The sequence below is a fragment of the Archocentrus centrarchus genome, unplaced genomic scaffold (genome assembly GCF_007364275.1).
Source record: "Archocentrus centrarchus isolate MPI-CPG fArcCen1 unplaced genomic scaffold, fArcCen1 scaffold_24_ctg1, whole genome shotgun sequence".
Taxonomy (NCBI): Eukaryota; Metazoa; Chordata; class Actinopteri; order Cichliformes; family Cichlidae; genus Archocentrus; species Archocentrus centrarchus.
Window position 1 is genome coordinate 3,042,710 of NW_022060254.1, and position 18,833 is coordinate 3,061,542.

An 18,833-nucleotide genomic window follows, 5' to 3' on the forward strand; every position below is an offset into this window, starting at 1 on the left:
CTAAATCCAGATGCTCAGAGATCCTGTATGTTTTTTTGATGGGACAATGTTATTATTGAAAAGTGGCTGGGACTGTGTGGTGTAAACGGCATCATATCAATCTAAGAAAGGCTCAGGCTTGATCACCCTTGTGCTCTTTCTGAACCTATTCCATAGGTGGCTTATACAGCTGAGACTAGAGCTTAGACCTCAGAGTTTAAATCCCATGTCAGGTAACCGGAGACTGTGTGATCTTGTCCCTGTGTGCTAGCTGGATTACTCCTGTGTGGTCTGGATTTTGGTGAAATCAAGGAGGGGTGGATGTAGCGGGTGTATTTAAAATGTTAAGATATTTTTTTATATTCCACCAAGAATCCATCCCCTGTTATTTGGTTTTGTTGTTATTTTTCATATATAGTATGTATTTGTTTTCTATGTTATGTTTTGGGAGCTTTTATTTTGTTATGTCACTTCGACTTCCCTTCCATGTCACTTCCGGTGGTTTCGGGCCTCCCTCTCCTCAGTCGGCAAGAGGCGCTGATGAGAGGAGGTGAGGTTACGTTCGTCCTTCTGGTTATGGAGTGATTTAATGTGTTAGAAGTGTTAAAATACGGCTCAAACCTTGCTTGTTGTGCTCATAAATTAAGTGTTGAGACATTGTTGATTGTTTTTAGTGTGAATCCCCTTTTTTTTTGTGAGTACAGCACTCGATTGCAACAAGCTAGTATTAAGCTAGGCTGCAAGAGCATACAGGCAGCTTCTCATGTGTTTGCCGGTTTGTTCTCTAGAGGGCGTGCATGCAGAAGCTCCATGAGGTCGCTGTACTAAATTTGCGTTTATATTCACACAGGTATGTGAGCTCCCTTTTATTTATAACATGTATATTTGTTTTTGTTCATCTTTTTACTCTTTTGAACTTACTGTATAATTATTTATGTTCTTGTTTGCTGTTTATTCATTGTTCTGGAAAAAGTTCATATAAACAGTTGCCACTGTTGTGTCAGGTATAGGTTGTCCCTAAGAATTGTTTTGTTAAATTATTACTATATGATCACAAAACTGTGTATTTTTGTTTATGTATTTCCAAGTTTTTATGTGTTTTATAAGATGTGCTATCATAGCGCACACCTCGTCAGTCGGCAAGAGGCGCTGATGAGAGGAGAGGGCGTGCATGCAGAAGCTCCATGAGGTCGCTGTACTAAATTTGCGTTTATATTCACACAGATGGGGAGAATAAACCTGCCTCAGTCGGCAAAGAAACGACTCCTTTAATCTTTATGCCAACACAACGCAGAGGGTTGCCGCAGCCTAGAGTGCAGAGGCAGTGTGGCGCCGGTTACACCAGCTTAAGTAACAGGAGGATGAGCTGATCGGCAACAGGTGTGGAGATTGCTGCTCCGAAAGCCGGCCCACGAGGGAGGAGACCTCCCCACAACTCCAGAGGGTCGTGCCCACCAAAAACACACCAGAGAGAAGAGAGAGAGAGAGGAAAACAAACAGAAAACAACCAATAAATAGCCCGGGACGTGACAGTTTATCACAATACTCTTAACTGTTTTTCTGCCTTTCATAAACAATACATAAAGTTATATTGTTTTTAAACCAACAACAATCTTTACAAATGTGAACGCTATTTCAAAACCACATAGCTAAATGTGTAAAAATGGCAAAACAATCATCAACAGTAAAAACTAAAGCTATAAGTTTATCTCATATACAGATTAAAGCTGCAGTATGTATCTTTTATGAAAAAAAAATTTTAATCAGTTTTTTACATATTTGTTAAAACTGACACCATGTCAGGACAGTATGAGATGGATAATCTGTGGAAAAAATCGAGTTCCTCCACCTCTTCCCTGAACTGCTCCCAGTCAAGAACAACCAATCAGAGCCAGGAGGAGGGTCTTAGCACTGTCAGTCACTCCTCGTGTGTGCTGCTCAATGTAGTTGTGTGCGATACTTCAAGATTTGGCATCGATGTGATGCCAAGTGAATAGAGGCCAGTATCGCCCATACTGATACAGACACTTTTAATAATTATGAAGAATTTTCATGAAGTTTAACTGGTTTGAGGTTTTTTTCCTTTGGATCATTAATTAGTTAAAACCCAGGATAGAATTGGGCAAAGTTTATATGTAAGTAGAAAATACTTTATCAAAATAAAAGTTATTGTTCTGAAACAATAGAACATTAACAAACAAATTTCCCCATAGATTGATGTCTGGATTTTTTTATTTATTTACTTATTTTTTTGTTAAAAGAAGTGTACCAAATCATCACTCAAGAACAAATGGAAACTGTTTTCCAGGTACATTGTTCAGAAAGTATAATACATAAATTTAATAAAAATGTCCCTTCGTTCACTAATTTTCTAGATTTTTTTCTTAAATAAACAAGCTGTACAAATTTAAGTTTAATTTTGCTTTAAATGTTTCATAGCAAATTCCTTTTTTCCCCCCAAGTAAAATATGTTATGTGTCACATGACAGTATAACAAACCACTGTGGGGAGGGGAGGAGCAAAGTGTGCCTGCTCTGTGCTGTGACAGGAGCGACACTTAGACAGTCAGCCTGCATCTGTGATGAAACCGCAGCACTGCACACAAAGAGAAACTGAAGCCAAAGTATCGATCTCATTACACTGATATTGATCAATACCAATATCAAAATTGGTATTGATATTACTGATATTAGAATTGATCTGCCCACCACTAGCTCAATGTACTAATGGTGGAGAAACAACTTACTTATCTGCCATCATTGGTAGCCATGGTAACTACAGGGTTCAAGCAAGAAATATTTTTCAGCCCAGCCCTAACGCTAATACTAATTAGTAAGCTAATGCTAAGCACTAAATGCCGCTTCCACTTGTTAACTGAGTGACGGGGCCTACGATGTAACTGGAAACCACCTCTGAAGCCTAGGCAGTAATCACAGTCTTTGTGGATGTGTAGTTACATTTCTCGAGGTGTATGTCAGGTTAGGTTCAGAGAGGACTTTCAGTTATGTATGAAGGACCAATGCAGAACTCTAAATCAGACCTTATTAGATCGATAGAGTGATAAATTTTGCATATAATCCAGAAAAGTTACATTTATATATCAAGCATTTAATGTGTCCCAGAGTGCCGTCTCCTTCCACTAATGTGTTTGCAGAAATCACATAAAAAAAAAAAATACACAACAAAAACATAATCCAGATTTTTTAACAATCAGCTGCTCAAAGCATTTCCTATATTCGAATATCAGCCACCATGTTGTGAGCATAAATGATCACATTTTTAATGCAACAATAGGAAGTGACATCATCTTGCTAGGAACTGTAGTTTTTTATTCTTGAAGGCCTCTCATAGCTCCACTGGTGCTGAAAACTAATGTTTGACTATTCTGAATACAAGTAGGGCTGCAACTATCAATTATTTTAGTAATCAAATATTCAATTTGTTACTCTGTCAATTAATCAAGTAATTGGATAAGAAATAAGTTTTCCTTTTAACAGTTCATCTGCATAATTTAACTTCCGTACTGCAGATGTTTCTCTGTGTGAAATAAACAGGGTGGATGGAGCAGCTACAAAGTTCTCTTTTCTTCATGCTGCTGATCAGGTGGTTGATGAAGGACCTCCAGCTGTTTCACCGTAAAGGTTTTAAGGTGATTACAGGAACAAGAGCTCCTTTCACTCCACCTGAGCTCACGGTTTCTGCCTCTTTGCAGTTGCTGTGCCTGCAGTCTGACGGCACATAAAACAGCTGCTGTTGTGTTTTTGTTGTAAAACTGGGGGCAGAATGAGCTTAATGCTGCAGTGCTTTTTATTCACAAGCATCCTCCAAATTACGTTTCTACTGCAGCTCTATTTTTAGATAAAAAAATTTTGACGGAGCCTCTCGGTACTGAAGGGGGTGGAGGGGGGGCACGGAAAGAATGCCAGTGCTAATGGCAGCCCCTGCTAGCAAACTGTGGTTGTAGATCTGTTCTGGTGGCTACAGCTGACATAAAGAAAAAATAACAGCTGACATCCTCTACACAACACACGCGTGCACATTCAAACACGCACACTCACAGCACAGAGCAGTGAAGCTGTGGAAAATCCTCTAAGCAATGATCCACTCATGTTAAAGGGTCAATTTTTTTTTTTCCCAAATGACGGAAATTAGTTGAAGCCACTGAGAACTAACGTGGATGAAATGCTCCGCTTACACGGAGACACCTGAGTTGTAGAGTTGAAAGGAAACATCGAAGCAACAAATTTGTGTCGAGGATTTTTAATAATCAAGTTGAGTTAATCCAAGAATCGTTGCAGTCCTAAAATTTGCATTAAATTTTCAGTTTGTGTATCAAAATACATGAAGGTTGGTATTTACCTTTCATGCTGGGATTTTTTTTTTGTTGAATAGGAAGCCTGAAATTTTTTCCTTTGATCTTCATTTTCCCTCTTACTTCTCGCGTTCATCCCGGTTGTCATTTAATTGCCATTTTAATTTCTGTAGCCCACGAAATCAAGTGCACACACGACCAAACGTGCACATTGTTAATGAAACTGTCCGTGCTCTGTGGTAGATTGCAAACTGCAGCGAAATGATGCAGGCGCAAGCGGCGATAATAGCAGCGATAGGGGCAGAGTCTGCGAGGTGCGCTCCTTTGAGAGGCAGAGGAGCGCAATCTTTGTTGGATCTGAATTAGTACGATTTGCATCCAATAAAAGCAAAGATGTTAACAAATTAACTGGACAATATTCTGGCAATTTAGTGATATTTCCAGAGCTGTGGTCTTGACTGGTCTTGAAATAAAATCCTGAGTCCGCAAGGTCCGAGTCCATGACAAGACCGAGACCAAATGCGGTCGAGTCCATGACAAGACCGAGACCATCAAAAAGCGGTCTCGAGACCAAGACCGATCTCAAGTACTACAACACTACAGCCTACACCTGGGGTCTTGCCTGGTGTGGTAGACCCCAGCCTCTACTGATCTTGTACTCAGAGCTTGCTCTTGTGCTGCCGTGATTAGTGCCTCTGTGCTGTCTGTCAGTCCAGCTTTTTCCAGCCATTGATAGGATTTCTCTATGTCCACCACTTCTTCTATCTGCCGGTGGTACATGCCGTGCAGAGGCCTGCCCTTCCATGACGGTTCCTGTTCTTCGTCGTCTTCTTTCTCGGGTTTCTGATGCCTGAGGTACTCACTAAGCACGTGATCCTTTGTGGCCATCTTCCTGATGTACTCATGGATCTTTGTTGTTTCATCCAGGATAGCGGTTCTGACACTCAGTAGTCCTCAGCCTCCTTCCTTCCGCTTTGTGTACAGTCTCAGGGCGCTGGATTGGGGTAAAACCCTCCATGCATGTTAAGGAGCTTTCTTGTCTCGACATATATATATATATATTATATATATATAAAGATTTTTTTGTGGTTATGCCTCTGGACACCACCACAGGCATGTCAGATTTGATTTCAGATGTGACTGAGGTGGACTTTCAGCTTTAATTATGGGGGCTGACCAAATATTTTGTATTAATTGTTTAGGAATTACAGCCATTTTTAATAAACAGTCTGCCATTTTAAGATGATTGTGCCAGAGTGATGATGGCAGATTTAAGTCTGACAGCACTGGAATGCATAAGTGATGTAATGAATAGAGTAGCAGCTTGAATATCCAGGAAAGTAGACAGATGAGTGATTACAGATGTGCTTTATTGAACTTACATATAAGCTTCATTGCTAAACTGTCAAAATACAGTATTGATCATTGAAATCAGCTTTATTATAAGTACTTATAAATGAATATTTCAATGGCCTATTTAGAGGTGCCACCAGAGGAGAGAGAAAAGCTTCTTTAGATTACTAAAAATGATTTTCTCTGTCTCTGTTAGAACTGATTAAAGTTGCTTGTGGCCTCATTCTTGTCCTCATATCCACAGGACCTTTTCACATATCGATTCTGGTCGTGATTCTGTGATGAGTTCTCGATCCAAGGGCTTGTTTCCATCCTTTCCTTCAGATGGGTAAGATGTTACTAAGTTGTGAATGTAACATTAATTTGTTCAGTGCAACATTTCATAAGGTTTGTGTACAGACACAGCATGTTAGTTTTCAGTGTTCTTGGATAGTGTTTTTTACCTCTTAACAAATGAATTCAACATTTAAAAATTGCATTTTGCATTTACTAAGGGCACGTTTTCTAATATTAAAATTTGTTTGATTATTTGAAACATGTACATCTGACAAATATCCAGGAAGGGGGCACATAGATTTTCACAGTACTGATGAGTTTAAATACCTGTGGTCAATCATCCAAAGCAACAAGTCTGCTGCTTTGGACGGTGAAGAAGAGAGTGCAGGCAGGGTGAGATTTATTATTTAAACTGCAAGAATGTCTGAAAGACATAAAGGCCTGGATGATCTCTAATTTTCTGCTTCTAAATTCCAATAAAACTTAAATTATTGTTCTCTTCCCTATATAGCTTAGAAACATAGTGTCTAACCAGATCCTTACTCTGGATGGCATTACTTCCAGTGTAACACTGTGAGGAATCTTGACCAGTCATTTTTACCAGGATATGTCCTTAAGTGCACATATTCAGCAAACATGTAGGACTGCTTTTTTGCATTTACACCATATTTCTAAAATTAGAAACATCAGAGTGAGGCTGAAAAGCTAATTCATGCATTTGTTACCTCTAGGCTGGATTATTATAGTTCATTAATATGAGGCTGTCCTAAAAGCTCCCTGAAAAGTCTTCAGCTGATCCAAAATGCTGCAGCTAGAGTACTGACAGGGACTAGAAAGAGAGAGCAGATTTCTCCCATATTGGCTTCTCTTTATTGGCTCCCTGTTAAATTCAAAATAGAATTTAAAGTCCTTCTTCTTACATACAAGAGCTTGAATAATCAGGCCCCATCGTGTCTTAAGGAATTTATAGTGACATATCTGTCATGTACATTGTGGCAGGCAGGTTTTAAGACCCCAGTGCAGGACTCAGGACATGCCTGAACTTTACCATCAAATTTTATTAGCTGGAAGACTTGGGAAAAAACTGTACGGAGCAAGCAGAGCAAACTGCAAAGCTCACTTGAACAGAAATAGTCATGGACAGGAGAGCAAAGAGAAGGAAGAGCACAAAGCAGATGATCCAACAGAGAACTGAAGAAAACAGAGATAATATATACACACCCCAAAAATCAGGAAAATAGGACACACCAGGAAGCACAACTGAACAAAATTTGCCTGACAAGACTAAGGAAGCTAACAAGGGAAACAGGGTTCAAATACAAATAACTAAAACCAGGAACTGAAACACAGATATCTAACTAAGAATCAAAACCAGAATTTGAAAGTCCAAAAGCAAGAACTCCCACACCCGAGACCCAGGACCACTACATTATCACACCAACAGAGCACTTTGCTCTCAGACTGCTGGCTTACTTGTGGTTCCTCGGATACTTAAGAGTAGAATGGGAGGCAGAGCCTTCAGCTTTCAGGCCCCTCTTCTGTGGAACCAGCTCCCAGCTTGGATTCAGGAGACAGACACCCTCTCTATTTTTAAGATTAGGCTTAAAACTTTCCTTTATGATCAAGCTTATAGTTAGGGCTGGATCAGGTGACCCTGAATCATCCCTTAGTTATGCTGCTAAAGACCTAGGCAGCTGTGGCATGGTTGTTGTGGTTTGGTGCTATATAAATAAGATTGAATTGAACTGAATATTAACTTTGAACACAGGTTTTGAGAAGCCTTACAAACAGTTGTGTGTGTGTGTGTGTGTGTGCGCGCGTGTGTGCGTGTGTGTGTGTGTGTGTGTGTGTGTGTGTGTGTGTGTGTATAAACAGTTTATGAATATATGTATATATGTATTATGTACAGTATATAAGTATATATGGAAATCCCAGCTTGCCCATATTGGCAGTCTATTTTTCCCTCCAAGCTCGGGTCCTCTACCAAAGGCCTGGGAGCTTGAGGGTCCTGCGCAGTATCTCAGCTGTTCTCAGCATTGTGCTCTTCTGGACAAAGATCTCGGATGTTGTTCCAGGAATCTGCTGGAGCCACTCTCCCAGTTTGGGGGTCACTGCCCCGAGTGTTCCGATTACCACGGGGACCACTGTTACCTTCATCTTCCACATCCTTTCCAGCTCCTCTCTGAGGCCTTGGTATTTGTCGAGCTTCTCGTGTTTCTTCTTCTTGATTTTCCCGTCACTTGGTATTGCAACCTCTCCTTCTTCCTTTGTCTGTCCATCACTACGATGTCCAGTTGTTTAGCCATCATAAATTTGTCTGTCTGCATCTGGAAGTCCCACAGGATCTTAGCTCTGTTTTTCTTAACCACCCTTGGGGGTGTGTCCCATTTTGATCTCGGGACTTCCAGGTCATACTCGGCACAGATGTTCCTGTATACTATGCCGGCCACTTGGTTACGGCATTCCATGTATGCCCTGCCTGCTAGCATCTTGCACACTGCCGTTATGTGCTGGATTGTCTCAGGGGCATCTCTGCACAGCCTACTAGTGTTGTAGTCAAGACCGCCTAACCCGAGACCGAGACAAGACCAAGACCAGAGGGAGGGCGAGACCGAGACAAGACCAAGACCAGAGGGTATCGAGACCGAGACAAACCCAGGACTTTTAGGGTCCAAGACCAAGTCAAGACCAAGACCGAGGGAGGGCGAGACCGAGACAAGACCAAGACCAGTGCCTGATGCTATATGACATAATATAATATGAAAAATTATAAAAATCACTTCTCAAATTGATCTGAAAGATCCACATTCCCATAAAATCACCCTGATATTAAATACTCACAGTTCAAATAAATGTAACCATCTTTATTTAATACTTCTGGGTGACTTCCATCATTTATCACAGAACGTAAAACAATTATTCATAGTTTATGTCACGGTTTGATACTGAGGACTGAAGCAGACGCAGGGTGGCGGGTTTAGTGCAAGGTTTATTTACAGTGAATCAAAAGCACAGAGCAGGCAGGCCAGGAACGGGGGGGGGGGGGGGGGGGGGGGGGGGGGGGGGGTGGGGGGGGGGGGGTGAGAGACTCCGGAGGCAAAGGTGGAGAAAGGAGCTTCGGGTGCGGTGTGGCGGACAAGCAGAGAGGTGGACACTGAGGAGAGGGATCCGGTGGTGAGCTTCCCAGGAGATCTCCGCTCGACGGGCAAAATCTGAATACAAGAAAACACAGGTAAGTTACGGGGTAAACGCAAGGAGCTGTGCACATCAAGGAGCCGAAACTAACTGTTTCACAGTCAACGATCCAGCGACAAATGACAGCCTACTGCCAGCTTAAGTAACGCAGGAGGATGAGCTGATCGGCAACAGGTGTGGAGATTGCTGCTCCGAAAGCCGGCCCACGAGGGAGGAGACCTCCCCACAACTCCAGAGGGTCGTGCCCACCAAAACACACACAGAGAGAAAGAGAGAGAGAGAGGAAAACAAACAGAAACACAACCAATAAATAGCCCGGGACGTGACAGTTTATCACAATACTCTTAACTGTTTTCTGCCTTTCATAAACAATACATAAAGTTATATTGTTTTTAAACCAACAACAATCTTTACAAATGTGAACGCTATTTCAAAACCACATAGCTAAATGTGTAAAAATGGCAAAACAATCATCAACAGTAAAAACTAAAGCTATAAGTTTATCTCATATACAGATTAAAGCTGCAGTATGTATCTTTTATGAAAAAAAATTTTTAATCAGTTTTTACATATTTGTTAAAACTGACACCATGTCAGGACAGTATGAGATGGATAATCTGTGGAAAAAATCGAGTTCCTCCACCTCTTCCCTGAACTGCTCCCAGTCAAGAACAACCAATCAGAGCCAGGAGGAGGGTCTTAGCACTGTCAGTCACTCCTCGTGTGTGCTGCTCAATGTAGTTGTGTGCGATACTTCAAGATTTGGCATCGATGTGATGCCAAGTGAATAGAGGGCCAGTATCGCCGATACTGATACAGACACTTTTTTAATAATTATGAAGAATTTTCATGAAGTTTAACTGGTTTGAGATTTTTTTTTCCTTTGATCATTAATTAGTTAAACCCAGGATAGAATTGGGCAAAGTTTATATGTAAGTAGAAAATACTTTATCAAATAAAAGTTATTGTTCTGAAACAATAGACATTAACAAAACAAATTTCCCCATAGATTGATGTCTGGATTTTTTTATTTATTTACTTATTATTTTTGTTAAAAGAAGTGTACCAATCATCACTCAAGAACAAATGGAAACTGTTTTCCAGGTACATTGTTCAGAAAGTATAATACATAAGTTTAAAAAAATGTCCTTCGTTCACTAATTTTCTTGATTTTTTCTTAAATAAACAAGCTGTACAAATTTAAGTTTAATTTGCTTTAAATGTTTCATAGCAAATTCCTTTTTTTCCCCCCAAGTAAAATATGTTATGTGTCACATGACAGTATAACAAACCACTGTGGGGAGGGGAGGAGCAAAGTGTGCCTGCTCTGTGCTGTGACAGGAGCGACACTTAGACAGTCAGCCTGCATCTGTGATGAAACCCGCAGCACTGCACACAAGAGAGAAACTGAAGCCAAAGTATCGATCTCATTACACTGATATTGATCAATACCAATATCAAAATTGGTATTGATATTACTGATATTAGAATTGATCTGCCCACCACTAGCTCAATGTACTAATGGTGGGAAACAACTTACTTATCTGCCATCATTGGTAGCCATGGTAACTACAGGGTTCAAGCAAGAAATATTTTTCAGCCCAGCCCTAACGCTAATACTAATTAGTAAGCTAATGCTAAGCACTAATGCCGCTTCCACTTGTTAACTGAGTGACGGGCCTACGATGTAACTGGAAACCACCTCTGAAGCCTAGGCAGTAATCACAGTCTTTGTGGATGTGTAGTTACATTTCTCGAGGTGTATGTCAGGTTAGGTTCAGAGAGGACTTTCAGTTATTATGAAGGACCAATGCAGAACTCTAAATCAGACCTTATTAGATCGATAGAGTGATAAATTTGCATATAATCCAGAAAAGTTACATTTATATATCAAGCATTAATGTGTCCCAGAGTGCCGTCTCCTTCCACTAATGTGTTTGCAGAAATCACATAAAAAAAAAAAATACACAACAAAAACATAATCCAGGTTTTTAACAATCAGCTGCTCAAAGCATTTCCTATATTCGAATATCAGCCACCATGTGTGAGCATAAATGATCACATTTTTAATGCAACAATAGGAAGTGACATCATCTTGCTAGGAACTGTAGTTTTTATTCTTGAAGGCCTCTCATAGCTCCACTGGTGCTGAAAACTAATGTTTGACTATTCTGAATACAAGTAGGGCTGCAACTATCAATTATTTTAGTAATCAAATATTCAATTTGTTACTCTGTCAATTAATCAAGTAATTGATAAGAAATAAGTTTTCCTTTTAACAGTTCATCTGCATAATTTAACTTCCGTACTGCAGATGTTTCTCTGTGTGAAATAAACAGGGTGGATGGAGCAGCTACAAAGTTCTCTTTTCTTCATGCTGCTGATCAGGTGGTTGATGAAGGACCTCCAGCTGTTTCACCGTAAAGGTTTTAAGGTGATTACAGGAACAAGAGCTCCTTTCACTCCACCTGAGCTCACGGTTTCTGCCTCTTTGCAGTTGCTGTGCCTGCAGTCTGACGGCACATAAAACAGCTGCTGTTGTGTTTTTGTTGTAAAACTGGGGGCAGAATGAGCTTAATGCTGCAGTGCTTTTTATTCACAAGCATCCTCCAAATTACGTTTCTACTGCAGCTCTATTTTTAGATAAAAAATATTTGACGGAGCCTCTCGGTACTGAAGGGGGTGGAGGGGGGGCACGGAAAGAATGCCAGTGCTAATGGCAGCCCCTGCTAGCAAACTGTGGTTGTAGATCTGTTCTGGTGGCTACAGCTGACATAAGAAAAAATACAGCTGACATCCTCTACACAACACACGCGTTGCACATTCAAACACGCACACTCACAGCACAGAGCAGTGAAGCTGTGGAAAATCCTCTAAGCAATGATCCACTCATGTTAAAGGGTCAATTTATTTTTTTTCCCAAATGACGGAAATTAGTTGAAGCCACTGAGAACTAACGTGGATGAAATGCTCCGCTTACACGGAGACACCTGAGTTGTAGAGTTGAAAGGAAACATCGAAGCAACAAATTGTGTCGAGGATTTTTAATAATCAAGTTGAGTTAAATCCAAGAATCGTTGGCAGCCCTAAATTTGCCATTAAATTTTCAGTTTGTGTATCAAAATACATGAAGGTTGGTATTTACCTTTCATGCTGGGATTTTTTTTTTTGTTGAATAGGAAGCCTGAAATTTTTTCCTTGATCTTCATTTTCCCTCTTACTTCTCGCGTTCATCCCGGTTGTCCATTTAATTGCCATTTTAATTTCTGTAGCCCACGAAATCAAGTGCACACACGACCAAACGTGCACATTGTTAATGAAACTGTCCGTGCTCTGTGGTAGATTGCAAACTGCAGCGAAATGATGCAGGCGCAAGCGGCGATAATAGCAGCGATAGGGGCAGAGTCTGCGAGGTGCGCTCCCTTTGAGAGGCAGAGGAGCGCAATCTTTGTTGGATCTGAATTAGTACGATTTGCATCCAATAAAAGCAAAGATGTTAACAAATTAACTGGACAATATTCTGGCAATTTAGTGATATTCCAGAGCTGTGGTCTTGACTGGTCTTGAAATAAAATCCTGAGTCCGCAAGGTCCGAGTCCATGACAAGACCGAGACCAAATGCGGTCGAGTCCATGACAAGACCGAGACCATCAAAAGCGGTCTCGAGACCAAGACCGATCTCAAGTACTACAACACTACAGCCTACACCTGGGGTCTTGCCTGGTGTGGTAGACCCCAGCCTCTACTGATCTTGTACTCAGAGCTTGCTCTGGTGCTGCCGTGATTAGTGCCTCTGTGCTGTCTGTCAGTCCAGCTTTTTCCAGCCATTGATAGGATTTCTCTATGTCCACCACTTCTTTCTATCTGCCGGTGGTACATGCCGTGCAGAGGCCTGCCCTTCCATGACGGTTCCTGTTCTTCGTCGTCTTCTTTCTCGGGTTTCTGATGCCTGAGGTACTCACTAAGCACGTGATCCTTTGTGGCCATCTTCCTGATGTACTCATGGATCTTTGTTGTTTCATCCAGGATAGCGGTTCTGACACTCAGTAGTCCTCAGCCTCCTTCCTTCCGCTTTGTGTACAGTCTCAGGGCGCTGGATTGGGGTAAAACCCTCCATGCATGTTAAGGAGCTTTCTTGTCTCGACATATATATATATATATATTATATATATATATAAAGATTTTTTTGTGGTTATGCCTCTGGACACCACCACAGGCATGTCAGATTTGATTTCAGATGTGACTGAGGTGGACTTTCAGCTTTAATTATGGGGGCTGACCAAATATTTGTATTAATTGTTTAGGAATTACAGCCATTTTTAATAAACAGTCTGCCATTTTAAGATGATTGTGCCAGAGTGATGATGGCAGATTTAAGTCTGACAGCACTGGAATGCATAAGTGATGTAATGAATAGAGTAGCAGCTTGAATATCCAGGAAAGTAGACAGATGAGTGATTACAGATGTGCTTTATTGAACTTACATATAAGCTTCATTGCTAAACTGTCAAAATACAGTATTGATCATTGAAATCAGCTTTATTATAAGTACTTATAAATGAATATTTCAATGGCCTATTAGAGGTGGCCACCAGAGGAGAGAGAAAAGCTTCTTTAGATTACTAAAAATGATTTTCTCTGTCTCTGTTAGAACTGATTAAAGTTGCTTGTGGCCTCATTCTTGTCCTCATATCCACAGGAACTTTTCAGATATCGATTCTGGTCGTGATTCTGTGATGAGTTTCTCGATCCAAGGGCTTGTTTCCATCCTTTTCCTTCAGAGGGTAAGATGTTACTAAGTTGTGAATGTAACATTAATTTGTTCAGTGCAACATTTCATAAGGTTTGTGTACAGACACAGCATGTTAGTTTTCAGTGTTCTTGGATAGTGTTTTACCTCTTACAAATGAATTCAACATTTAAAAATTGCATTTTGCATTTACTAAGGGCATATTTTCTAATATTAAAATTTGTTTGATTATTTGAAACATGTACATCTGACAATATCCAGGAAGGGGGCACATAGATTTTCACAGTACTGATGAGTTTAAATACCTGTGGTCAATCATCCAAAGCAACAAGTCTGCTGCTTTGGACGGTGAAGAAGAGAGTGCAGGCAGGGTGAGATTTATTATTTAAACTGCAAGAATGTCTGAAAGACATAAAGGCCTGGATGATCTCTAATTTTTCTGCTTCTAAATTCCAATAAAACTTAAATTATTGTTCTCTTCCCTATATAGCTTAGAAACATAGTGTCTAACCAGATCCTTACTCTGGATGGCATTACTTCCAGTGTAACACTGTGAGGAATCTTGACCAGTCATTTTACCAGGATATGTCCTTAAGTGCACATATTCAGCAAACATGTAGGACTGCTTTTTGCATTTACACATATTTCTAAAATTAGAAACATCAGAGTGAGGCTGAAAGCTAATTCATGCATTTGTTACCTCTAGGCTGGATTATTATAGTCATTAATATGAGGCTGTCCTAAAAGCTCCCTGAAAAGTCTTCAGCTGATCCAAAATGCTGCAGCTAGAGTACTGACAGGGACTAGAAAGAGAGAGCAGATTTCTCCCATATTGGCTTCTCTTTATTGGCTCCCTGTTAAATTCAAAATAGAATTTAAAGTCCTTCTTCTTACTACAAGAGCTTGAATAATCAGGCCCCATCATGTCTTAAGGAATTTATAGTGACATATCTGTCATGTACATGTGGCAGGCAGGTTTAAGACCCCAGTGCAGGACTCAGGACATGCCTGAACTTACCATCAAATTTTATTAGCTGGAAGACTTGGGAAAAAACTGTACGGAGCAAGCAGAGCAAACTGCAAAGCTCACTTGACAGAAATAGTCATGGACAGGAGAGCAAAGAGAAGGAAGAGCACAAAGCAGATGATCCACAGAGAACTGAAGAAAACAGAGATAATATATACACACCCCAAAAATCAGGAAAATAGGACACACCAGGAAGCACAACTGAACAAATTTGCCTGACAAGACTAAGGAAGCTAACAAGGGAAACAGGTTCAAATACAAATAACTAAAACCAGGAACTGAAACACAGATATCTAACTAAGAATCAAACCAGAATTTGAAAGTCCAAAGCAAGAACTCCCACACCCGAGACCCAGGACCACTACATTATCACACCAACAGAGCACTTTGCTCTCAGACTGCTGGCTTACTTGTGGTTCCTCGGATACTTAAGAGTAGAATGGGAGGCAGAGCCTTCAGCTTTCAGGCCCCTCTTCTGTGGAACCAGCTCCAGCTTGGATTCAGGAGACAGACACCCTCTCTATTTTTAAGATTAGGCTTAAAACTTTCCTTTATGATCAAGCTTATAGTTAGGGCTGGATCAGGTGACCCTGAATCATCCCTTAGTTATGCTGCTAAAGACCTAGGCAGCTGTGGCATGATTGTTGTGGTTTGGTGCTATATAAATAAGATGGAATTGAACTGAATATTAACTTTGAACACAGGTTTTGAGAAGCCTTACAAACAGTTGTGTGTGCGTGTGTGTGTGTGTGTGTGTGTGTGTGCGTGCGTGTGTGTGTGTGTGTGTGTGTATAAACAGTTTATTAAAATATATGTATATATGTATTATGTACAGTATATAAGTATATATGGAAATCCCAGCTTGCCCATATTGGCAGTCTATTTTTCCCTCCAAGCTCGGGTCCTCTACCAAAGGCCTGGGAGCTTGAGGGTCCTGCGCAGTATCTCAGCTGTTCTCAGCATTGTGCTCTTCTGGACAAAGATCTCGGATGTTGTTCCAGGAATCTGCTGGAGCCACTCTCCCAGTTTGGGGGTCACTGCCCCGAGTGTTCCGATTACCACGGGGACCACTGTTACCTTCATCTTCCACATCCTTTCCAGCTCCTCTCTGAGGCCTTGGTATTTGTCGAGCTTCTCGTGTTTCTTCTTCTTGATTTTCCCGTCACTTGGTATTGCAACCTCTCCTTCTTCCTTTGTCTGTCCATCACTACGATGTCCAGTTGTTTAGCCATCATAAATTTGTCTGTCTGCATCTGGAAGTCCCACAGGATCTTAGCTCTGTTTTTCTTAACCACCCTTGGGGGTGTGTCCCATTTTGATCTCGGGACTTCCAGGTCATACTCGGCACAGATGTTCCTGTATACTATGCCGGCCACTTGGTTACGGCATTCCATGTATGCCCTGCCTGCTAGCATCTTGCACACTGCCGTTATGTGCTGGATTGTCTCAGGGGCATCTCTGCACAGCCTACTAGTGTTGTAGTCAAGACCGCCTAACCCGAGACCGAGACAAGACCAAGACCAGAGGGTATCGAGACCGAGACAAAACCAAGACCAGTGCCTGATGCTATATGACATAATATAATGTGAAAAATTATAAAAATTACTTCTCAAATTGATCTGAAAGATCCACATTCCCATAAAATCACCCTGATATTAAATACTCACAGTTCAAATAAATGTAACCATCTTTATTTAATACTTCTGGGTGACTTCCATCATTTATCACAGAATGTAAAACAATTATTCATAGTTTATGTCACGGTTTGATACTGAGGACTGAAGCAGACGCAGGGTGGCGGGTTTAGTGCAAGGTTTATTTACAGTGAATCAAAAGCACAGATCAGGCAGGCCAGGAAGGGGGGGGGGGGGGGGGGTGAGAGACTCCGGAGGCAAAGGTGGAGAAAGGAGCTTCGGGTGCGGTGTGGCGGACAAGCACAGAGGTGGACACTGAGGAGAGGGATCCGGTGGTGAGCTTCCCAGGAGATCTCCGCTCGACGGGCAAAATCTGAATACAAGAAAACACAGGTAAGTTACGGGGTAAACGCAAGGAGCTGTGCACATCAAGGAGCCGAAACTAACTGTTTCACAGTCAACGATCCAGCGACAAATGACAGCCTACTGCCAGCTTAAGTAACGCAGGAGGATGAGCTGATCGGCAACAGGTGTGGAGATTGCTGCTCCGAAAGCCGGCCCACGAGGGAGGAGACCTCCCCACAACTCCAGAGGGTCGTGCCCACTGTAATGTTCTTGTCTTATTTATAATAAAAGAGCTTGAAGAACATTGGGCTAGCTTCAGCTAGCCATTTATTAAAAGACTCAGACTTGACATGTAACATGAACTGCCATCTTAACTCTTTGTCTTCTTCTCCACACCTCCTACGTGGGCTCTCGTACAACACTGACACCTGCTGGTGACACCTTAGTTAACACTTATCATTACATCCCCCTTTTTTTTTTCAGCTGCTTAAAAGATTAGCTCAGTGTCACAGCAGTTATTCCTCATTCACATAGTCTTCACTAGCACTTACATATTAAACAGAATGCAACAACATACATGTTTCAGTAATGAACTTTCCTTATGTCTTGTAACTCAATGTATGCATATGGCTCAAAAGAAATATTTCAAGCTTGGTATTTTCAACACATGTCAACAAACAAACTAGCATTGGTCTTTAAAATTACACTATGACTCTTTCACTTCCTGTAACTGTAACCATTAGGAACACATTTTAACACATTAAAGTCAGCAACGCTTTACCACTTTCTTTACACAGTTAACCCGTTACTTCATTCATATTTGTTCTATGAGCCTCTCAGGTGGTTTCTTAGGTCGAGTGGACCTTCTGAGTGTTACAGTCACTGGCAATGATGAAGAAGATTCACTGTGTTGCACTTCTGTCGCAACATTCTCTTGTTCCCATCCTGTCTCTTTCTCTTGACTCTCACCATTCTGAATCTTTAACAGACTCCTCCTGTTTCTCCTTAAAACTTGACCATTCTCTGTCTCGACAACAAACGATCTGGGTCCTACCTCTTGCAGTACAGTTGCTTTTCTGTCCCACAGCTCAGGACCATCAATCCTCACAACATCCTTTTCCTGCAGAGGCACCAGATTCCTTGCTGTTTTATCATAGTTCCTCTTCTGTCTTTGCTGGAGCTTCATTCTTTTGTCAGCCCACTTGTTGTCACTCCTGTAGCCATCCTTCCTTGGCATGTGAGGAAGTGTGGTGCGCAGTTTGCGACCCATGAGCAACTCAGCAGGAGATGCTCCACATTCCAGGGCAGTGGCTCTGTAACTCAATAAAGCCAGGTAAGGGTCAGCATTACATTCTCTCGCTTTTTTAAACAATCGTTTCACAACCTGGACCCCTTTCTCTGCCCGTCCATTAGCCTGCTGATACAAAGGGCTAGAGGTGACATGTTCAAATCCGTACTGAACTGCAAAATCACGAAACTCACTGCAGTCAAATTGTGGACCATTGTCACTCACCACACAATGGGGAATCCCATGTCTTGAGAAAAAACTTTTCATGTGTGTGATGACAGACTGTGCTGATGTACTGGAAAGCTGCGCTACTTCAGGATAATTAGAGTAGTAGTCAACCACTAGAAGATAGTCCTTTCCATGTAGATGAAACAAATCAGTACCTACTTTTTGCCATGGTGCAGTGGGAAGATCTGCAATCAGCATCGGCTCTTTCTGTTGCTTGTACCGATGTTTAAGACATGTTTCACACTTTTGAACCATCTCCTCTATATCTCTGTTGATTCCTGGCCAGTACACAGCTTCTCGCGCTCTCCTTTTGCATTTCTCCACTCCTAAGTGTCCCTCATGAATGCGTTGTAGCATGTCTCGACGCATAGACTGTGGAATGAGAATCCTGTTTTGTCTCAGAAGCAGACCATTAGCCACACACAAATCTGCACGCACAGGATACC

At 41.3% G+C, this 18,833-nt stretch overlaps 1 protein-coding gene across 1 annotated transcript in view; it reads left to right on the top strand.

Annotated features, from left to right (window-relative positions):
- LOC115775625 (uncharacterized) overlaps positions 1-18,833 on the top strand; it is a 106,577-nt gene that overhangs the window by 70,095 nt on the left and 17,649 nt on the right. Inside the window, exon 6 of the mRNA XM_030723093.1 lies at positions 5,889-5,972. Within this exon, the coding sequence (XP_030578953.1) occupies positions 5,889-5,972 (84 nt within the window). The remainder of the gene's footprint in view (positions 1-5,888; positions 5,973-18,833) is intronic.